General features: G+C 31.2%; 2 protein-coding genes across 2 annotated transcripts; one reads left to right on the top strand and one right to left on the bottom strand.

The window, feature by feature from the left end:
* Window positions 1–396: 396 nt before the first annotated feature.
* On the top strand, window positions 397–4,832 carry LOC105770705 (uncharacterized). The gene is made up of 2 exons (XM_012592023.2): window positions 397–697; window positions 4,618–4,832. Exons 1-2 carry the CDS (start codon window positions 416–418, stop codon window positions 4,738–4,740), a joined length of 405 nt encoding a protein of 134 aa, XP_012447477.1. The 5' UTR covers window positions 397–415; the 3' UTR covers window positions 4,741–4,832.
* An 11,993-nt stretch (window positions 4,833–16,825) lies between these two features.
* LOC105770701 (ALA-interacting subunit 3) lies at window positions 16,826–20,993 on the bottom strand. Its single transcript, XM_012592017.2, has 9 exons — window positions 20,836–20,993; window positions 20,487–20,594; window positions 20,031–20,089; window positions 19,853–19,927; window positions 19,639–19,752; window positions 19,241–19,311; window positions 18,348–18,645; window positions 17,761–18,050; window positions 16,826–17,149 (listed from the first exon to the last, which is right to left on the bottom strand). Exons 2-9 carry the CDS (start codon window positions 20,572–20,574, stop codon window positions 17,095–17,097), a joined length of 1,050 nt encoding a protein of 349 aa, XP_012447471.1. The 5' UTR covers window positions 20,575–20,594; window positions 20,836–20,993; the 3' UTR covers window positions 16,826–17,094.
* Window positions 20,994–21,809: the final 816 nt, after the last annotated feature.

The raw sequence follows: 21,809 nt of genomic DNA on the forward strand, positions 1-21,809 counted from the left end.
TTATTAATATATGTAAAACAACTTTTTCGAAAATATTTTAGGAATCGCTAAGCAATGAGAAAATATTTTACATGATTCAATCAAACACCGAAAATATTTTCCAAGAAATTATTTTACGAAAAGTAAAACATTTTTCAGAAATCATTTTACGGAAAACATTTTACTGGCAATCAAACAGACCATTAATTGAAACTGAATATAAAATTTGAAAACGACAAAGAAAGGTAAAAAAAACTTTGTCCAAGTTCCATTACATAAAAATGGAAACGAAACATAAATAGAGAAAATGAAATTTTTAATTGTAACAAACAACTTTTTGGCGTGTTATGTTCTAAAACTAGTATATAAGCATGTGTTATTATGCCAAGCAAAAGCAAACCCTAATATCATATTTAAGGTTTTAGATAAACCAGAAATGGCTTGTTGTGAGCAGAACTCCTCACATACTGATGTTGATATTCCAATTGTGTACACAGAGTGCCTGTTTCAGAATCAAGCTGGACAGTGTTTAACACTGTACAAGGCTTTCAATATTCATGGCCATGGAGATCCCCAGAAAACTATTCAAGATAAAGAAACCGGTGAGTTTAAGCACTTCCCCGATTCCGAAGGTTTGGTCGGAGTTGTTGAATATATTCTGGAACATAAGCTAAAGTGGGTCGTTGCTTGGAGCAATATTCCTGGAAAACCAGACAAGGTGCTGCTAATCTACTTTTATACATTCATCTTAGTTATTTCTTCTTCTTCTTCTTAAATTTTTTGAATAAAATGGTTAAACTATCTTTAACTCCCTCTCACCTGCAAATTGGAAGATATTACCCACTTGTTGAAGCAACAACAGTAATACCACTTGAATTAACTCTCAATCAATATCTTAGTTATTTTTTTTTAATAATTTTACTGTCAATTGATATTTTAGAATTAAACTAACTTTCCCTCCCTAACTTTTAAATAAGAAAATATACGCATTTTAAAGCTCTCAAGCTCACATCCTTTTATACCAACAAATTGAACTCAACTGGGCTGAGACTCAATTTAAAAATAAATAAATTTAAACAAATAAACTAGATGACATCACTTGGTAAAAGATATCATTATTATATTTATTGTTAAAATTATTTGTCATTTTCTAAATAAAGTATTTAATATGGTGTAGGTGTATAAATTTATATATGAGAATTTTTTTTGTACATTATTGGTGGAGTTTAAAAGCTTACAAATAGGGTTGAGGTGATGATAAGTAGACATAGGGTATGGTTAAAATAAAAATAAATAAATATATAAAAGAAATGAGACACATGATAATTTTTAACTCTACTATAGGGTTAAAAAAGTACAGATATTAGTGTACCAAATATTAATCTATTATATATACTAGATTTTATCACATCTATGATGTGGGTGAGCGAAAAATATTTTATATTGAAAATATATGTATAAAATATTGGTGGAGTGGTAACAGATTTTATAGGAATTTTTGGTATTGTGTTTGATTCTCAAATACTTTTTAGTTTTTATTTATTTGAAGATTATATAAGAGTTTGATAAGATAAAAATACACTTATAATAATACTAATTAACTTTTGAAGTGAGGGCATTTAGTAATTGCACAATTGAGTTGGTGTTAAGTTGACTCGTGATACTAACTTAGTTAGCTATTTTATATATAACTAGAAATTCTATCACGCACGTATCGTGTGGAAATAATATATTTAAAACACAAAGGTTAGTTCAAAAATAACATACAATCATTAATGAAACGTATGATCTGAAACTAATTAATAATAATACATTAAACATGTACGATATTAAAATGCACTACAATTTTTTATCATGGTGTTGTCATCAATTTTGGGTTAGTGTCGAGCTGACTTGTCACACCTACTCAATCAACAACATTGTCAATATATATACATTTGATGGCGGTAATAAAGCATGCATATATAATACAATTAAAATAAAGTTTTGGTTTAGGGGTAAAATTAATATTTTATTAATGTAAATAACACAACATGCAAATTTTTATTGGCTTTTTTTAAAAGAATAAAGTACATCCGAATCATATAATTTATTTTAACTATGAAAGAATATTTTGTAATTTCCTTAATCGAATTAGTGTCTGATTGACTTGTGACACCAACTCAATCAGAGCTTAAAAACATATAGATGAAATTATAATTTTTTAAAATTATTTTCATTGTTGTCTTATTTTTTATACCATGCTTATTTTTAAATACAAATTCTCCCTAAGTTATAAATTAGAAAAGAAAATGCACTTAAATACATTTAATTGTTATAATAATAGTAGCAGCTAAGCTTAATCGAAAATATTATCTGGTTATTTTATACAAAAGGTTTAGATAAACTAATGGTTTCATTAAAACAATAGCTGATGGTTTTATTTTGGTACAACAACATGCATTAAAGAAGGAAAACGTGTAAAAGAAATAACAAAATGGAATTAGGTAAAACGGTTTTTGCAATTAACTAATAGTGTAATTAATATATTAAGCATCGTGGTAGTTGCTCACCTATCTCTTAATCATGAGATTGGCAAGGGAATTAGTTAGTAATTACTATTACCCGCGATTTGACCAAAACATTATACAATACCATGCATACAGGAAATCCACCGATAAAAGCATAAGGTAGAATTTGGGAATTAAAATTTTAAATTTTTTTAAAAATAGTGTAAATTAGGTAGTAAGCTATCTAGAAATGTCACATAATTCATTATAATTTCTTAATCCAAATTCTTAAATTCATGTTCCAAATACGAAATTCTAACCTTTTAATGATTTTTGGGTACTAATTGAATGAAAATACGTATTGATGAAATACAAGTAAAAGTTTAACTAAAATTTGAAATGCTACATACACTATCCAACTTTAATAAAATAGTCTTTAATGTTGAAATTTTAATAATAGAATTTTGTTCAATGTAATAATTAATAATTATAATATAGTATTGTAAGTTTAAAAGATTCCTTATATAATATGTATTGCCCATGATTTTATATATTACAGCTTTCTAATTTATCAAATAATATAGTTGTATTTCATGTAATTCATGCAAAATGATAATTAATTAAAATCATTAAAATATAAAAATTATTTTAATAACTCAAATATCATAAAAATAAAATAAAATTAATCATTATTAAAACAATTATCAATACTAAAAATTATATATTTTAAATTAATACCCTACACTAGTCAATTTTCTTTCTTTTTTTCATTTTTGATATTCAATAAATTGATAATAATAGTTCATAGATAATATATAATTAATATAAATATGTTATATAATATGGGATTATATAAATGTATTACTTATAAAATTTTATATATGGAATATAAAATTAGCTATTATATAAATAATTAAAACTAAATTAATATATTTTGTTATTTTTACTTTTTTTGGTTAGTGAAAATATAATAGCATAACTTTACTTAATGAATTTAATGAGTTATTGTTTGGTGAGGTCTAAAATTTTAAATTTTGAAAAGTAAAGAGACTAAAATGACCAAATAAAAGTACAAAATTAAATCAACAACTTTTGTTAAGTACAGTGACTAATAGCATAATTTAACCAAAATAAAATATTAATTTTAAATATGAAAGGACATTTTATAATTTCCTTAACCAAATCGAGAGGAGAATAAATGTAAATAATACATATTCAAAATTTCAAATCATATTTAAAATTTTATTAATGTAAATAACACATTCAAATTGTATTTAAAATTTAACCAAATTCATGAAATTGACATGAGTTCAAATCTTACCATTTGTAAATTTTTATTATTTTTAATAAAAAGACTAAAGTGCTCTCGAGGGTATTTTAGTATTTTATTAACCAAATTGGTATCCTGTTGACTTATGACACCAACTCACTCAAGAGTTTAAATAATAGTATAGTTGTATTTTATTATTTTTAATAAAAAGACTAAAGTGTCCTCAAATAATATAACTTATTTTAAATATGAAAGGATGTTTTAGTAATTTTATTAAAGGATGTTTTAGTAATTTTCCTAAATAAGTTTAAATAATAGTATAGATATACAAATATATAACAAATTTATATAACATATATACTTATTAAAGTTTCATATAAAACTAAAAATTGCTTTAGTTTAAATGGTAAAAAAAAAGTTATATGCATGATTTTTTGTTTAAATTTTATTATGAAATTTTTTTATTAATTTATAAAAGTATAAAAAAGTCAAAAAATCCAAATGATCATATAACTTACTTTACAAATAAAATAATTTTTTGATATTTCCCTAACTGAGTTGAGACCCAACTAATGGGTGGCACCGACTAAGTAAAAGGCTTTAAATAAATGCTCTTTTTTAATAAATGAAAATCAAATTTGGGCTTCTTCTCTAGAATTTTGGATTGAGTTCAATTACTCGAATCATTATTGTTTGGAGGATTTTACTCGTATATCACCTCAACAAGAATAAGATTAGACTCAAATCGTAAAAAAATTGAAAACACCTTTGTTTTACTAAAAAAATACATATTAATGATAAAAATAGTAAAATAAAATAAAACTAAATCTTATCATTTATGAAGAAAAACTCTTTGATCAAATAGTGTATGAATTGCAGGTATACACTCAGATCCTTGCGATGAAAGAAGGCATTGATTTGGTGAAAATTAAGTTCCAACTCGACTTTTCTGGGAACCAAAGCTGTGATAACAAATTGGGATATAATCAACTCACACACTGATATTAAACCAACAATGAAGGCAACCCTTAAGCCAGCTGACCCTGCTCTTGTTTAAGCTGCCATGGCTTCCTCCCATGCTTATCAAAATTCAACACTACCAATAATATTGTGTTGCTTGCATAATTATTTGATATATAGTTTATGAACTTTAAAAACTCAATTATAATACAATGTACCTTTGCATTTACTCGGTTCAATTGTCTCACATGCATCACTTCTTTTTCCTTGAAGTCCGATGCACCACCCACCTCTCCCATAGGTGGAAGCCTTGTCGATGACTTGGCCAACTCCGACGCTTCACTCAATTTGAGCCTCATTGGTCTCAGCTTCACTGTTTTCATCGCAACTTTTCTCTCTAAGTCTGATGACAAACTCACATCTAATTCTTTGGGTAGAAGCCCCTCCGATGACTCATCAAACTCAGATGTTGCCTTTCCTTTGACTTCGGCTTACTTTGGACAGTTCCACAACTCATACTTTGATGGGCATTGCTTAAGTATTATGATCAAATGATAAGATAATAAAAAATTACTAAAAAGGAAATTTTATAATAACAAAATAAACATTATTGTGATATCATTTATCTGCATCGGGCGTTCGATAGGATAAGAGGTGTTACAGTGTTGGAGCGATGTGCTAATGACCGGTACGCACCAGTACTAGATAGATGAGTGCAGTGGTGGGATGATTTATTAACATAAAATTTTGAGTTTTTATATGTAGTTTTTGAATAAGGTATAAAAAATGGAGAAATTATTTGGTACACTATGGGTAGAGTTTTTAGATTTCACAAGTAGGGTCGGGGGTTGACAAGTGTCTTCTAGGGATATAGTAAAATATTTTAAAAAAATAGACACATGTCCATTTTTAAAGGTTGCTAATGGAATAAAAAAATTACATTGTCAATGTATCAAATACTCACCCTAAAAAGAGTATCTCTATAAAACATTTATCAACCCTTGACCCTAGTGAGGTTTAAAATTTCAATCACAATGTACCAAATAAAGAATTTTAAACAAAAATAATTATGAAAACCAATTTATATTGTGAATTTTTAGAAATTTTGAAAAATATATATTTTTAAAATTATTAGAAATTTTAGATTTTTAAATGAGATGAGAGTGAGTAAAAATGAATTTAACCAAAAACAATTTAAAAAGCCAATTAGTAATAACATGTTTTTGCTTTTTAAATAGAAATAATATATATTTGTAAACAGCCCATGATTTATAGAGAGAGAGAGAGAGAGGTTTGTGTCAATCTTCTGACTCTTTGAATATGATCGAAGATCCTCTTTGGCTTTACTTGTTTCAAAGTGTTTTTCTACTTCTAAAAGACTCGCCAATGAAAGCAAGGCGAATTTCCAATTGGTTTACGTGCACCTTATTTCTGATGTTGTAGGAAAGAGGACTTTGTCTCTTTGACCTTTTATGACTCAAAATTATCACTGAAAACATATTGTACTTTGACCTTTTGTGACTCAAAATTATCACTGAAAACATATTGCATTAGAGGTGTTTGTTGTTTTGCCCAAATGATGATGAGTTTTTTTAAGGGTTAATGCACACTTTAGTCCCTGAATACTTTGCACCTAAGCATTTAGATCTAATCGGTACCTAAATTTGAATTCCATTAATCAGGTGGGTATCTTTTTTAGGTACTTGAATAACATCGTTAATATTATTGTATTTTTTGGATAATTATTTAATACATTGCGATTGTTTTTATTTCATAAGTGGGGTTAAAAAATCATCATGTCTTTAATATATTTTTTAATAAATAAATAAATTATATATATTTTTTAGTCTCGCTTGTAAAATTTAAAAAAATGTTGGTCTATAAAGATAAAAAATGAACTTATAAGAAACTAACGAAAGCTTCAATGCGTGTATCAATGTCACATTCTTTAAGGTCCTATTTGCCCTTAACTATATTTGGTGTACAAAAGAGTTACTAGCAAATGAACCTCGAGGATAAAATTAAACCTAATGACCGTCTACATTCTGCACTGACGAAAATAGTCTACTAAGAATTGCGCGAAGCATAACAAGAATATTAATTTTTATAAAGAAATTCTAAAATAATTCTCTATATAACAATCTAAAAACAATAGAATATGAAGAATCAAAAGAAACAAAAGCTTTTATATTTTTGGTGTGTCCAACAAATAAAACTCCTATTTATAGGAGTTCTCATATTTCTTCATAGAGACATGACTATCCAAATGGTTAGTCACATGTTTTAGCAATAAGCATAATTATTCAATAGATATCTACTTGAATAATTATGACCATTTGTTATTAATTAAGTGACATAAATTTTGATAACATGAGACATAACTCATCACCATGAATTATGATAACTCCGGTTAATAACCAAGTGACATAATTTTGGGTCACTTCTAATTTTTCAATTATAACTATTGGAACATTATAAATATTTTGAAAATGTTCTAACAATCTCCCCTCGTTTTTAAATTATTCTAAATTTTGATAATCTTGAAAATCGATTGCATAAATAAATGTGTCTTACGATTGAACATTCACTTAGTGAAAACATGTTAAAAGTTAATCGAAATTGCATGGTTGACTATGCTTTAAACCTTCTATTTCATTTGATTAACTGAACACATCTCACACAATGATTTGAACATCAGTGAATGTACAACATCCAGGGACACATTTATGGTCATGTGTTTGTAACTTCTTTTCACGAGTGTTGTTAAAGCCAAGCCCTTGAGCTCCTAGAATCGGCCACACCTTGACTCACTCACATAGATAGATCTCATCGAGAATGTTCCAGTAATTATAACACTCTAATATATTTATGTTATGAGTCTATTAATAGTGTAATACTCATCATTCCCCTTATAAGTTACATAATGATGATATACTTTATCTCATTGAACTTAAGCCTTAACGTTATACTAAGCTAGTTATGTTAATTTTATGTATCACATGGTGAAACTTTATATTTATTTGTCTTGAAAGTTTATAAGACCAACATCCATATCATGTTCATTATCCATTCTTTTGCAAAAGAATGCTATTAAGAATATCCATTGAATGATTATCAATTCACAATGATCACTTTATTGTTATTATCATGTCTTTTCACCAAGTAAGTTATTACAAAGAGGCCTCAAATCTCTTGATGGAACAAGATAACATATTTGCTATTTTTGTAGCTTCTTGTCATAGTCAATATAACATGGCTTTTTTTAAAACCATATACATATAAGGGTGTTTCATATATTTTAGATCCTAATCATATTTGAGGACCACTAGTTGTCCAATCTTTTACTATGGTCAAAATCATGTCCAATCATATTGCTATTTTTATACTCATGAGATCTTTTGATTTATAGCAAATTTACTATATCTCAAAATTTTAGAGAATCATGAGACAATAGATCATATATAAGTCATATATAAAACTATGTGCACCATCATAAATATGCACAATCTGATCCCAGTTTCAAATATATGATTATCACGTTCACATTCTCACTAGAAGATTCATATCAGAACAGTGATCTTATTATATATATAAGCTAATGCTACTTTAACAAGAAAAATTAACCATGCAAATTGCATCGACTTATTTCATTTCTTGTCAAAGCCACTTCTAGTCCAAACCTTATACCATAACCTAAATGGTTTTATATATGATTGCACATTTTTTTAGTCTATGGTTATTTTAAATCAACCAAGATAATTCATATTATATGATCATCTATATGATAACCTCCGATTCAAGGTATCATTTATCGATTAATACACTTAAATAATGTCTCAAATGCCGTTACAAATATCATGACCGAATAAAGCAAAACATTAAATATCTCAAGTTCATGAGAAATAAAGAAAATTTTGTATTGAAAAATTTAACTCATAATTTGGATGGAATGGATTAATTATTTCAACTCCTACCAAACATCTATATATAATGTATCAATTAGTACATAAGTACCTTTTGAAAAATCATAACTTTTCACATTTGGAAGTTTACCAAATAAACATGATTATTAGGATTTCAAATCATTGAACAAGAATATGTTTTCGATTTAAGGCACCAACCGAAACATCATTTCCTTGCATTGCTTAAAATTTTCTTTGACTTCATTTCTTTCTCTTTTCATGATTGTAAAAATATATACATATCATATATATTATATAATTCTATATCAAACAAAACTATGCATATTAAAAATATCATACATATGATAAACTAGTATTTAATCTCTATCAAATAAATAATCCATGAGACAATCATACTTTTGTATAATATGATTACTATCAATATAACTTAACTTTTGAAATCCAACACAAGTAAAATAATATATTTGACTTACCTTTCCTCGTGATAAAGATTTCTTCTAAATCAAAATTTGACAAGATTACTAATCCTAATGCAACCACAATTTTCAATAGCCATCCTCATAGTACCATGCTAGTAGTGGCATATAAATGCGTGGTGAACAAATAAACCTTCTTTAATTTCTCATAAATTGTGAAAATATAATTTTAAAATTGTTGGCGGGTGGAGATAAAAATGAACTTATAAGAAATTAATCGAAAGCTTCAAGGCATGTAGCCATTCTACTATATTTAAGGTTTTATTTGCCCCCACCTATATTTTGGTGAGCAAGAGAGTTACTGACAAATAAACCTTGATGATACAATGAAGTTCAATGGTTATCGACATTTTGCAAGGACGAAAATAGTCCACTGAGCATTGAGTGGAGCATAGCAAGAGTATCAATTTCTATAATAAACTTCTACAGTAATTTTCTATAGAACAATCTGGAAATATTTAAGATGGATGAGGATAAAAAGAAACTTTTAATGTTTTTTTTATGTACCATACAAATGAATTTCCACTCCTATTTCAAGGAGTTTTCATGTCTCTTTATAAAGACATAACTATCCAAATATATAGTCATATCTTCTATTCAATAAATATATACTTTTCACTGAAAATATATCAAATAATAGCCTTTTATATTTTACGCTAAAATAATTAAATTTGATTCCTATTACACAAGGATTGTTAGTAGCTTTGAGTAGTGTCTATTGTGCACTTTGTTTGTCTTTGTTATTTTAGTAATGAATAAAATTTTAATGGACATCTTAGTTCTCCCATGATTTTTTTTAAGGAAGAATGGTTGGATTTCATAATTAAAACAGAGCCCAAAAAATTGAAGAGACCCAACGCACACGGAAAAACAGAGCCCAAAAACTAAACAGGCCCAAAGAACAAGGAAAAGTCCAAACAAAAATAACAAAATAAAATCAGTCCAAATCTAAAACAGATATTAACACCCGACAAAGCAATAAATAAACCAAAAGAAGACTGCAAAACCCAACCACTTAGGCAGACTTTCCATTTCCCTAAGCATTGATATTTATTTATAGAGAAAATATGTTTTTTTTTATTTTTCAAGGTGTCTACCGGAACGAATTTAGTATTTAATCTTCCGTATTAATAGCGTTACTTATTTTAATTTTGTCAATAATTTTGTAATTAGTTAGATGGTTACTCAGTCAGCTTATTCTCCTTTTTTCTAGGCTTGATATACTACTATGCAATAGATTTTCAGCAGCTTACACGGGCTACAACACTTGTATAAATTGTAACATTTTCACAGCAATACAATCAATCAAGAATTTCACAAATAATTCATTTCTCTTCATGGTATCAGATGTTTTCTTTTTCTTTTTCTTCTTCTTCCTCTTTGAAGCTATGAGTCTCGATGATCTGGCTAACATTTCCAGCCCATATTTTCTTCATCCCAATGAGAATCCTGCCCTCGTTCTTGTTTCTCCCGTGCTCACAAGTCTCAACTATCACTGTTGGGCTCGTGCCATGCGTATGATGCTTCTTTCCAAGAACAAGCTTAAATTCGTTGATGGTACGATTCAAGCTCATACCGCTACCGACCCCCTTTTTCCTGCTTGGGAACGTTGCAATACCATGGTTATTTCTTGGCTGCATCATTTCATTTCCCCTGCCATTGTTACGAGCATCATGTGGATTGATTTCACTTATGAGATTTGGCGAGATCTTCGTGAAAGATTCTCTTAAAGCGATGTGTTTGGCATTTCAGATTTGCAAGAAGAAATCTTCACTTTAAAATAAGGTGATCGTACTGTCACCGATTACTTCACTGATTTAAAGATTCTTTGGGATGAATTGCTTCAATCCTGGCCTGTTCCTTCCTGCTCTTGCCATCATCCTTGTTCTTGCGGGGCTCTCACTATCCTTCGTCGTTATCACGAAAATGATTGCGTGATTTGATTCTTGAAGGGTCTTAATGACTGTTTTGCTGGCGTTCGCTCTCAAATTATGTTGATCGATCCCTTGCATTCTTTGATTAAGGCTTTCTCTATGGTGATGCAACAAGAGAGGCAGCTAACACCAGTTTCTTCTCAGGTTTTTACCAGCAACATTGTTCGCCAGCCCTCCTCCGTCCGCAAGCCTCAAAATGAATCCTCTGTTGATAGCGGCCAGTGCACTTATTATGGTGGCTCTCGCCACACGATTGACATCTGTTACAAGAAGCACGGTTATCCTCCAAGCTACAAGAGCAAGCGGCCAACCTCATGTGCTAACCTTGCAGTTGATGAGAAGGTTACATCGGCTTCTGAATCTTCCTCGAGCGTTTCCATTGACTCTAATGTTGCTTTGACTTCTGTGCAAATTCAGCAGCTTTTGGCTTTGCTCCCCTCTCCTCCCAGTCTTCCTATATTACCAATCAGGTTCTCGTTGAAACTCCTGAATCGACTGAAGGTATTTCTTCCCTTTTTTCTTTTTCTTGGATTGCCGATACTGGAGCCACAGACTACATTTGTCATAACTTGTCTCTCTTTGCCTCTTATACCAAAATTAAACCGATCTCTATTACTTTACCGAATGGTACACATGCTGTTGCTAATTTCTCTTGCACTGTTATATTTTCAACTAATTTTTATCTCACTTATGTTTTATATGTGCCATAATTTTCTTTTAATCTCTTGTCTATTACCCAAGCTACCTTCCAGTTGCCATTTTTTTTCGCTTTTCTAATCATTCATGTTGTATACAGGCCCTTCCCTCTATGAAGATGATTGGTACAGCTAAAGTGTTCAATAGTCTCTATTTCCTTGAGTTGCCTGTCCTTCCCACTCCATCTCCTTCCACCAAGGTGTTTGCAGTCACGTCTGTCTCTCCTGCGTCCCTCTAGTATCATCGCCTTGGGCATTTGTCTGACTCCAGATTAAAATCGTTATATTTGAATCTTTCCTCTTCTCCCTTTGTTGCTAATTTTCCTTGTAAGACTTGTCACTTAGCTAAACAAAAGAAGCTTGTTTTTCTTCTTAGTCAATCTAGTTCTAAAGCTCTTTTTGATTTAATTCATATTGATATTTGGGGACCGAATGGCATTGTTTCAATTACCGGCCATCGTTATTTCTTGACTATTGTCGATAATTTTAGCCGTTTTACATGGATCGTTCTTTTGAAATCGAAATCCGAAGCACGCTCTCACCTGCTATCTTTTTATTCTCTTGTTGAAACCCAATTTTCCCTTAAAATTAAGGTCATTCGAACCGATAATGGTCATGAATTTGCAATTTCTTCGTTCCATGTTTCCAAAGGAATTCTGCATCAGACTTCTTGTGTCGAAACCCCTCAACAAAATGGTCTCGTCGAACGTAAACACCAGCATATTCTTAATGTTTCTCGTGCTTTGTTATTTCTTGCTCATTTGCCAAAAATTTTTTGGAGCTTCGTTGTTTTACATTCGGTCTTCCTTATCAATCGTACTCCAACACCGCTTCTATCCAATTCCACTCCTTTTGAAAAATTACATAACACAAAACCAAAGTATGATTCGTTAAAGGTCTTTGGTTGCCTTTCTTTTACTTCGACCTTACAAGCTCATCGTACAAAGTTTACTCCCCGTGCTCGTGAATGTATTTTTCTTGGTTTTAAACCTAATGTTAAAGGGTATGTCTTGTTTGATCTTCACACTCATGCCATTTTTGTATCTCGACATGTCATTTTTCATGAACATTCTTTTCTTTATTCTCATATTTCTTCTCCTGCACATGACTCCTCTTCTGTCATGATTCGTGAAAACCCCATTCAATATGATGCTTTCGCTTCGGGTCCTACACCTCCTCTTCCTCCTTCACCCCATCCTCCTCTTGCTCGACCTCCGAGAGTTAGGAAACCTCCTTCGCGTCTTGGTGGCTATCACTATTTTTGTACCAAAGCTGCTACCAATCTTCTTGCGCCTCCACATCCAGGTAAATCCATGCTTCCTTTGTCAAATTTATCATCCTCTCATTCACATTTTACTTTATCTCTTCTCACTTCTCAAGAGCCTAAGACTTTTCACCAAGCCAATAAACACATTCACTGGAGGGAAGCCATGCAAGCTAAGATTTCTGCACTCAGGCAAAACAGCACTTGGACTCTTGTGGATTTGTCTCCTCAGAAGTCAGTCATTGGTTGCAAATGGGTGTATCGGATTAAATATAAAGCTGATGGCACAGTTGAACGTTACAAGGCACGCTTAGTTTCCAAAGGTTACATTTAAACTGAAGGCGTGGATTATTTTGATACCTTCTCGCCTGTTGCTAAAGTGACTATAGTACGTTTATTGATTGCCTTGGCTTCTTTTCGCCAATGGCATTTGCATCAGTTGGATGTTAATAATGCGTTTTTACATGGTGACTTGCATGAAGAAGTTTATATGCGTGTGCCTCCAAGTTTTGAAGATGGTGCAAACGGTAAAGTTTGCAAGTTGCTTAAATCTATCTATGGCTTGAAACAAGTAGGTCAGCAATGGTTTTCAAAGCTCACTTCTGCACTTCTATCACTTGGTTATATGCAATCTTCATGTGATTTTTCCTTGTTTGTGCGTGCTTCTACTGATTCTTTTATAGCGTTGCTTGTCTATGTTGACGATGTTATCCTTACCGGCAATGATCTATCTAAATTTGCTCGTGTCAAGTAGTTTTTGAATCATGCTTTTCAAATCAAGGATCTCAATGTTTTGAGATATTTTTAGGGTAGTATCCACTTTTGTTAGCGGAAGTATGTTTTGGATATTCTTTTCGATGCTGGTTTTTCTGATTGCAAACCTGTCCAAACATCACTGGTCACCAAAGTTTCTCATGATGCTTCTCATGTTTTCTTATAGGATGGTTCTATCTATCGTCGACTTGTTGGTCGTCTTCTCTATTTGACATCGACTCGGCCAGACATTTCTTTTGTTGTACAGCAACTGAGTCAATTTCTTGCCTGTCTGACAATTTTGCATTTGCAGGCTGCTCATCGCGTGCTTCGCTATATCAAGGGTACTTCCGACCTTGGTCTTTTCTTTCCTTCTGCTACTTCTCCCGTGTTAAAAACTTTCAGTAATTCTGACTGGGTTGGTTGTCCGGATACTCGGCGATCCGTTACGGGGTTTTGTGTTTTTCTTGGTGATTCACTTATCAGTTGGAAAGCCAAAAAGTAATGCACGGTCTCGCATTCTTCTTCTGAAGCTGAATATCGTGCACTTGCCTCAACTTCTTGCAAGATTCAATGGCTCCATTTCCTACTGCGCGACTTGCATGTACCATCCTCGTGTCCAACTACTCTCTTCTGTGACAATAAATATGCTCTTCAAATTGCAGCCAATCCGATTTTCCATGAACGCACCAATCACATTGAAATTGATTGCCATCTTGTTCGTGAAAAGGTCAAATTAAGTGTTGTCAAACTTCTCCCTTGCACCTCCAAAGATCAGCTGGCTGATATTTTTACCAAGGCCTTAGCTGCTGTCCTATTTCAGCTTAATCGTTCCAAGCTTGGAACAGCTTCGCTACATTCTCCAGCTTGAAGGGGGCTAATAGCGTTGCTTATTTTAATTTTGTCAATAATTCTGTAATTAGTTAGATGGTTACTCAGTCAGCTTATTCTCCTTTTTTCTAGGCTTGATGTACTGCTCTGCAACAGATTTTCAGCAACTTACACGGGCTGCAACACTTGTATAAATTGTAACATTTTCACAGCAATACAATCAATCAAGAATTTCACAAATAATTCATTTCTCTACATGTATTTTTAAAAATAAATATTTTTACTTATGAGAGGAGCTTATATAGAGATGTTTGAAGTGGATCCTTAGAATAATGTCTTACAACGTAGAGTAGCTGTAAAGGCATAGAGAGATTATGATTGAATTAGGCTGAAGCTCAATTTTAAAAAAAAATTCATTCATACCATAGTTGGAGCTTGACCCGCCCAAATGATCTACTTAGTTGTTTAAAAATAATAATCTATTTATTTAAATTTAATTATAAAATTATAAATAATAACGTAAAATCATTTTTATTTTTTATAAATAATGAAATAAATCATGCCTGCTCAGGCTGAAAAATCTAGGTCCAAGCTTAGTCTAAAGTGGGGCAGATTGCTTGGAACTTAAACAATTCTATTTTAAGTTCACTACTGAATAACAAACATATTCATGGGACGGGTTACTGTTTAAGCCCAAAATTTAATTTGATATTTAAGAGTGTTGGGATAAAAATATTAAATTTAAAAATAAACTTCAACAAAAAGTTAGACTCATTTAAAATATGAGTTGTATTTGGCATTTAAATATATATTTAGGACTTATTTAAATACAAACTAAAAATTAAATGGTTTGTTTGGGAGCAATAAAATATAGAAACATACTTGAACAAATTACGAAATTTAAGAGAATTTTTATAATTATTTTAACCAATTTTGAAATAGTTGGCATTACTTGTTTCAAATTTTGTTCTTTTCTATAAAATGTCTTCAGATTTCTTTTTCTTTTTCAAATTTATTTGCATAAAATATCTTCAGATTCCTTTTAACTTATTCTTTGGCAAAATATCTTCAGATATTTGGCGCTGCAAAAGGAGGTGTGAGTTTATTACATCAACTTGACTGCTAACACTTAAAATTGTAATTCCTTGTACTAATGTCACCTACAACTCTCAATATTAAATAAACATAAAGAAAATATTTTACATAAAAGCCTACCCAACAATCTCTTGATCCGGTCACAAAAATAATATCTTATAGACATAAGAGTTTGGATTTGATTCTGAGCAATCTCATTTTCCTCCCCAATTATATAAAAAAAAAAAGTCTAAATTTGGTGAATTTCCCCAATCCTTTCAAAATTATATATTCGATCGTGTCAATATTTGATTATTCACCAAATTGCTTTTGGCCTTTGCTTTGTTAAATAACTGATTTCTTTAAAAGAGTTAATTATATATTTTCAAAATATAATTCTCTTTTAAATTGGTCATCAAACTTTAAAAGATTCTAATTACAATTTAAACTATCAAGGTTATATTATTTAGACCATTTTATTGTTAAAATCGTTAAATCTTGTTTGGAATAAATTAAAATGAAATTTTAAAAGAAAATAAAACATTAAAATGGAAGAAAAGTTAAATGAAAAATTAAAAGAAAAATAAAACGTCGTCGTAAAACAAAAAAAGAAAAGAAAAGAAATTCCACCCTTCACTTTTCTTTGTTTTTAGTTTTAATTTTTTAAGTAATGGCAACATTTTACTTTTCCTTTTTTTAATGTTTTATTTTAAAATATTTATAGTCGAAATAATTTATTTTAAATTATGTCACATAAAGTAATTTAGTAGTTAAATTAACGATTTAGTAATAAAAATTATTGATATATGATTTTGAAGGTTTTAAATGTAATTAAAACACGTTAATGTTTAAGATTAATTTAGAACAGTTTAATAATAGAAAGAACTTATTGATCTTCAATAGTTTGGAAATATAGTGAAGTTTGGGACTGAATTTGAAATTTTCTTAGTGCAATTAACTGGTATTGAAGTTTGAGATTAGTGATTTGTGTTACAATGTTGGTGGTTTTTCATGTTATAATTATAATGATTCATACTAAAAGTGAATAAAATTTATATCGGCACAGCTTCAACGTTTAAGCTTGTACCCAAAACATAACATCTTTGTACAAATTTAAGTCACGAGCTTAATCGAGTGTTCTTTATTGTCCCTCCATGGGTTAAGAAAAATACAAGGATTTAGTGAATATGCCTTACTTTCCCTTCGCATTTAAAAAATGAACCAAACATGAAACTTAATAGTTGCAAGATTGAATATCTTTGTGCCGGGGGGTTGCTGAAATTTTACATAAAAATCTGTCATTGTTCCTAGGGTTTAAAATACACAAATGTATCAGGCAAACACAAACTATATTATATATATATATATAGGCCATTTTAATACATCAACCCATCAACCCAACTGTAACCATTGGTGATAAGAGGTTCCAGGTTCTTCTTGAATTGCTTAATGTCCTCCTGGATTTCTGTTCCATGACAAATACGATGGGTCTCCTAGTCGCCTGAAATGATCACAATACCTCATCAGTTACAACTACCCAATATTATATTATGATACTCGGACTTGGGTGTGAATGCTGGATATGAGTAAATGTCAGAAATGGATACAGTTCACTTGTTTTAAAAAGAACATCCTGGCCTAATTTACATCGCTAACATGTTAGCTTCAAGTTCAAAGGAAAAAAGAGAAGGTAGACTTGAAAATGCTGCTTAAAAGACTGGGGACAAAGCTATGCTAAATTGTAGAGAAAAATATGGCTAAAAAAATTCTACAAGTTTAGGGTTTAGATGCTATGATACCTTGCAAATACCCTAAACATCCTAGCCTCATTTGTATCACTAAGATGTTAGCTTCACCTCCTCAGCTACTAGAAATTATTAACAGATAACAGCAACCTTCGATAATATTTTGAAGTCTAGATGCCGTTTGACTATGGGTAGTATGGGTGGGTTTGGATGGGCGATTGAGTGCGGTGCGTTTAGCTTATTTTTTGTCTCACGCTACAATATCGCTACAGTATCTAATCTCACCGCCACAGCTGTTTTTACACAAAACGTAAGTAAACGCACCGCCCATCTAAACTCACCCTATGAAAATGACCAAAGAAATTACCTTGGCTTGACAAGGTAGACAACAGTGAAAGACAAAGCCAAAAAGAAGCACAGCCCGCCAACAGTGAGATAAGCAATGCCAAGGAAGTCATTTTTTCCACCAAGCCAGCTAGTAGTTGAAAGCACTAGTTTTTTCTTGCCATTGAAACTGTAAGTATTGTAGTTGTTATCCAATGTCACATGTATTTGATCATTTGGTTGGAGATCCTGTTCAATCTTCCCATATAATTTTCTAAATGTTGGCAGCGCAGCAGTTCGCATCCAAACAATGAGGTCTTCTTGCTCACTTAACTGTTATACAGAAGGAACTGGATAAATTAGGCAGTAGTTCAATGTATGCAGGAAGGAATTCAACAATAAAACAAATACTCCTTCAATGAAAAAAAATTGCAACCACGTGGGTGTTTTTTTTTCATGAAAATTGAGATTTGAGTTCCGGGATTTGGCATTTGAAAGTTCATAGTATTTCCTTGGTGCTTATTCCAATTTTTTTTTTTTCGAATTCTACATCACTAGTTGAAGAAACTAAATAGTTTAGAAAATAAAACAGTAAACTAAATTATGCCAGATTTGAAGATGAAAGCTTACCGGGATAGATGGATTAAGCGTTGCACCACCTTTAAGAGTTCCATTCTGAAAATTTTTGGGAAATACATCTTTCCCGAATTTACTGTCCCTATCACTTTTCCAGGAGATGCCCTTCTTGTTCACCGCCAATTGCTGATCGTTGAGGGAGAAATTATAGGTATCATTAAATAAACTCCAAGCTATAAGACCACAGGGAACAATTGGCTGGCCATTAGACGTATCTTCAGGCTTACAAGAACTAACATCATCCCAACTGCTATTTTCTTTCAACTGTGAGTCACTTCGGCTCTTCACATACCTGAGTTATAGAAAGCCATCATCAAACTTGATGAGAAAGAATCATCATAAATAAATGCATTTCCAAAAATGGGAATAGGAAAAAGGAAAAGGAGCAAGAGGTTGACATGGCTCAAAATAAATACAACAAATGCAGGGCTGAAGACAATGGATTGTCATCAAACCAATGGAAAAGCGAAATCATGCACACAAGCAAATTTAAAAGCCCAGAAGAAGAGCATGAGAATAGTTCAAAATATTTTTTTTTTTAGTGCACCAAAGGGAACATCTCAAACCAATCAAAGAATCCATCAATGCATAAAGTTTTCAAAGATCTAATTACTACCATTCCTTCATAAATCCTAGATCCCACCATTCCTTAAAAGATGTAATATTTTCAAACTACAGGTAGAGAAAATCTGAAGAATGTGGTTCATTCATTGAATATTTTTTTATTATACATTTTGACAAACTACTTCTGGTCCATTAGTTAAAACATTGCATGATGTCTGCTAATGAAAAAAAGGATATCCTTAACATCATTTTAAAGATCAGCCAGCATGCAATAGAGCACATAATGGAGAGCAAAACTTATAGTGAAGGTAGAAAAGATATACCTCCGATGATTCTGGTAGAAATTGTCCAGTTGGTAGTAGACATAGATAGGCTTCTTCATTCGCTTCTTAACCTAGTAAAAGCAACAAGAGAATGGTAAGAAGATATATTTATTTTTCATTTGCCTGCAGGATTTAATTCTGATTATTGATATGCTAATATAATGACGCTGAGACCATGGTTGGGACTTGGAAGAGAGTGTCTTATCAGAATTTAATTTCTTTATATATGCCTGATTGCATAAAGGACATAAGCAAAGCAGTCAATTTATTCCCTAAAACCATAGTTAGATAACTACGAGTTACTTCCAGGATTTGATTTCTTTAATATGCGCTTGCTTGTGTATATCATGCATTCATCACTTGATGTTCTGATGAGAGAAGCTGTATAAGAAACTTACTGTCAATGTTCTGTTGCATTGTTTGGTCAAATTACTTTGTATGAATGTGACCTTATCATTTTTGTAGCCGTCCGGTACACATGCAGTTTCATACCGATCAATGATTTCGACGACCTGATAAAGAAAAATGAAAATGAACGCTTAACCAATATAAAAAGGAAGACAACTGAATATTGCAAGATTCTTTTTTTTTTTTTTTATCTTATAATCATACATCTCGAGAAGCAAACAGAGAGACCACTCCAATAGGAATGAAGACAATGCTAACAAGCATAAAGGCTGATATGACCTGCATAACAAGAAAAGCCATATTTAACAAAAACAGTTTTCCAGAAATGCCATCGAATTGCAACGAAACCATTGTTTATGGACTCGAAATAATAAAAACCCACCCATCGTGGCGTGAGGATTGGCTTGCAAGCTGGAAGCTCTTGCTGAGTGAACTTAGAGTCTGAGATGAAAATCAAACAGATAAAAGAAGGGGTTATTATCACAATCAAGAGCTACTGAAACAAAAGATTTGATAACTTATTCTTCAGTTCTAATATCTAAAATTACAAGCACAAAAGGCAATATCAGGGTCTGATGAACAGTTAGATTTGATTAATAATACCAGTAAATCCAATAAGCCCTAATTATAAATCTAAGGATTTGAAATCTAACTTTGGAACAAATTATAACACAAAACTAACAACAAAAAACACAAAACAGACAAACAATCACGCAGCAAAACTAGAGCAAATACAAGAATTTAAAAAAGAAAAAAAAAGATGATAAATCGCAGAAAAGCTAAAATAAGTAGCAAAGTCAAACTACGCAGGCGATAAGAAGAAAAGAAAGGAGATTACATTTGGGTCGCTTGGAATTTCTTCTAGGAGCAGCAGAATCAGCGGATCCAACACCTCCAGCGCTAGATGATGGCGTACTGGAACTCATTGGATCAACCTTTTACTTCTCTAAACAAAAAATAATTTATGATCTGAGAGAAAAAAAAAACGAACAAAAAAGCAAAAGAAGAATAGATAATTGTAGATGGGGGTTTGGGAGAAGATTGCTAGGCAGTAGCAATTAAAGAGGAAAGAAAATAGAAAAGAAAAATCAAAGTAAAAGAAAAAGAAAAATTCGAAGAAAGTATATACTAATGTTGGGGTTAATTTTGACTTTGAAAAGAGAAAAGAAAAGGAAGTTTCTTCATACGATGGGGGCGGCACCAAATAGTATTGTACGCGTCCTGATGTCTAACTCCTTCAACTCTTGGGGATCGTCTAGAAGACGTTTGTGTTAACACTTAAACAACTAAAATTATTTGTCGAAACACAGCTTACTTGGTCAAACCTCTGCTTTGCCATTATCGCTCATTACATCAGTTTGAAAAACGTGCTTTGTATCCTGCATATTTTTAAAATGCAGTAATTTTATATTTTTAATAGAATTTTAGGTTTTTTTTTCTTTATAATTTTTTTTCTTCTTATGATTTCCAGAAGAATTAAGATATGATAAACCAAATGGATGTATACATTTAGGGGTTAAGTTAGGTTTTAGACTATAATTAAGATAAGAGTTAATAAGTATTCTACGGAGTATAGTAAAATATTAAAATATATTATAATCTTTTTAAAATTGTTAATGGAATAAAAAATACAGTATTGAATTTTATGTGATGGTCTGATGGTTAAGGGTGTTTACCGTTCCAAATATGACTTGGGTTTGAATCTTACTAGTCGTATTTATTGTTCAGGCTTTACTCTGTTATTATAATCTACCAAAAAAAATATAGTAATAATGTATCAAATATTTACTCGTATATTTAAATTAGACTTTTTATTTAAAAAAATAAAGAAATGGAACAAGTAGGTACACACAGATCAATAAATAAATAAATGCCTGAATTTTCAATGTTAGGCTTAGAGGCTAATTTGGGTGTTTCTGGGGCAATCATCTAGCGGGGAAGTGAGTTCCATGCATTCAACGAGTGCTAGCCTCGGCGACGGTTGAGGGTAAACGGATGATTCTTCGTAAAGAAATTTAGGGAGGGGAACAAGTATGAGGGACTAAATTGATAGCTGGATCGCCGGCTCGTATAGGCAAATCCCCTGCACCACAAGTGTTGATGCCAAATTTACAGGCCCTACATGATGGACTTCTTTTGTATAAAAATGCAAACATAGTAA

Source organism: Gossypium raimondii, chromosome 5, assembly GCF_025698545.1.
Source record: "Gossypium raimondii isolate GPD5lz chromosome 5, ASM2569854v1, whole genome shotgun sequence".
Lineage (NCBI taxonomy): Eukaryota > Viridiplantae > Streptophyta > Magnoliopsida > Malvales > Malvaceae > Gossypium > Gossypium raimondii.

Bases quoted from the DNA above. Each gene is read 5' to 3' on its own strand.
- LOC105770705 (XM_012592023.2), top strand. From the start codon at position 416: ATGGCTTGTTGTGAGCAGAACTCCTCACATACTGATGTTGATATTCCA. The intron at 698-4,617 runs GTGCTGCTAATC...TATGAATTGCAG, and splicing joins TTCCTGGAAAACCAGACAAG to GTATACACTCAGATCCTTGC.
- LOC105770701 (XM_012592017.2), bottom strand. From the start codon at position 20,574: ATGAGTTCCAGTACGCCATCATCTAGCGCTGGAGGTGTTGGATCCGCT. The intron at 19,928-20,030 runs GTGGGTTTTTAT...CTTGTTATGCAG, and splicing joins CAATCCTCACGCCACGATGG to GTCATATCAGCCTTTATGCT. The intron at 19,312-19,638 runs GTAAGTTTCTTA...TGCTTTTACTAG, and splicing joins AATGCAACAGAACATTGACA to GTTAAGAAGCGAATGAAGAA.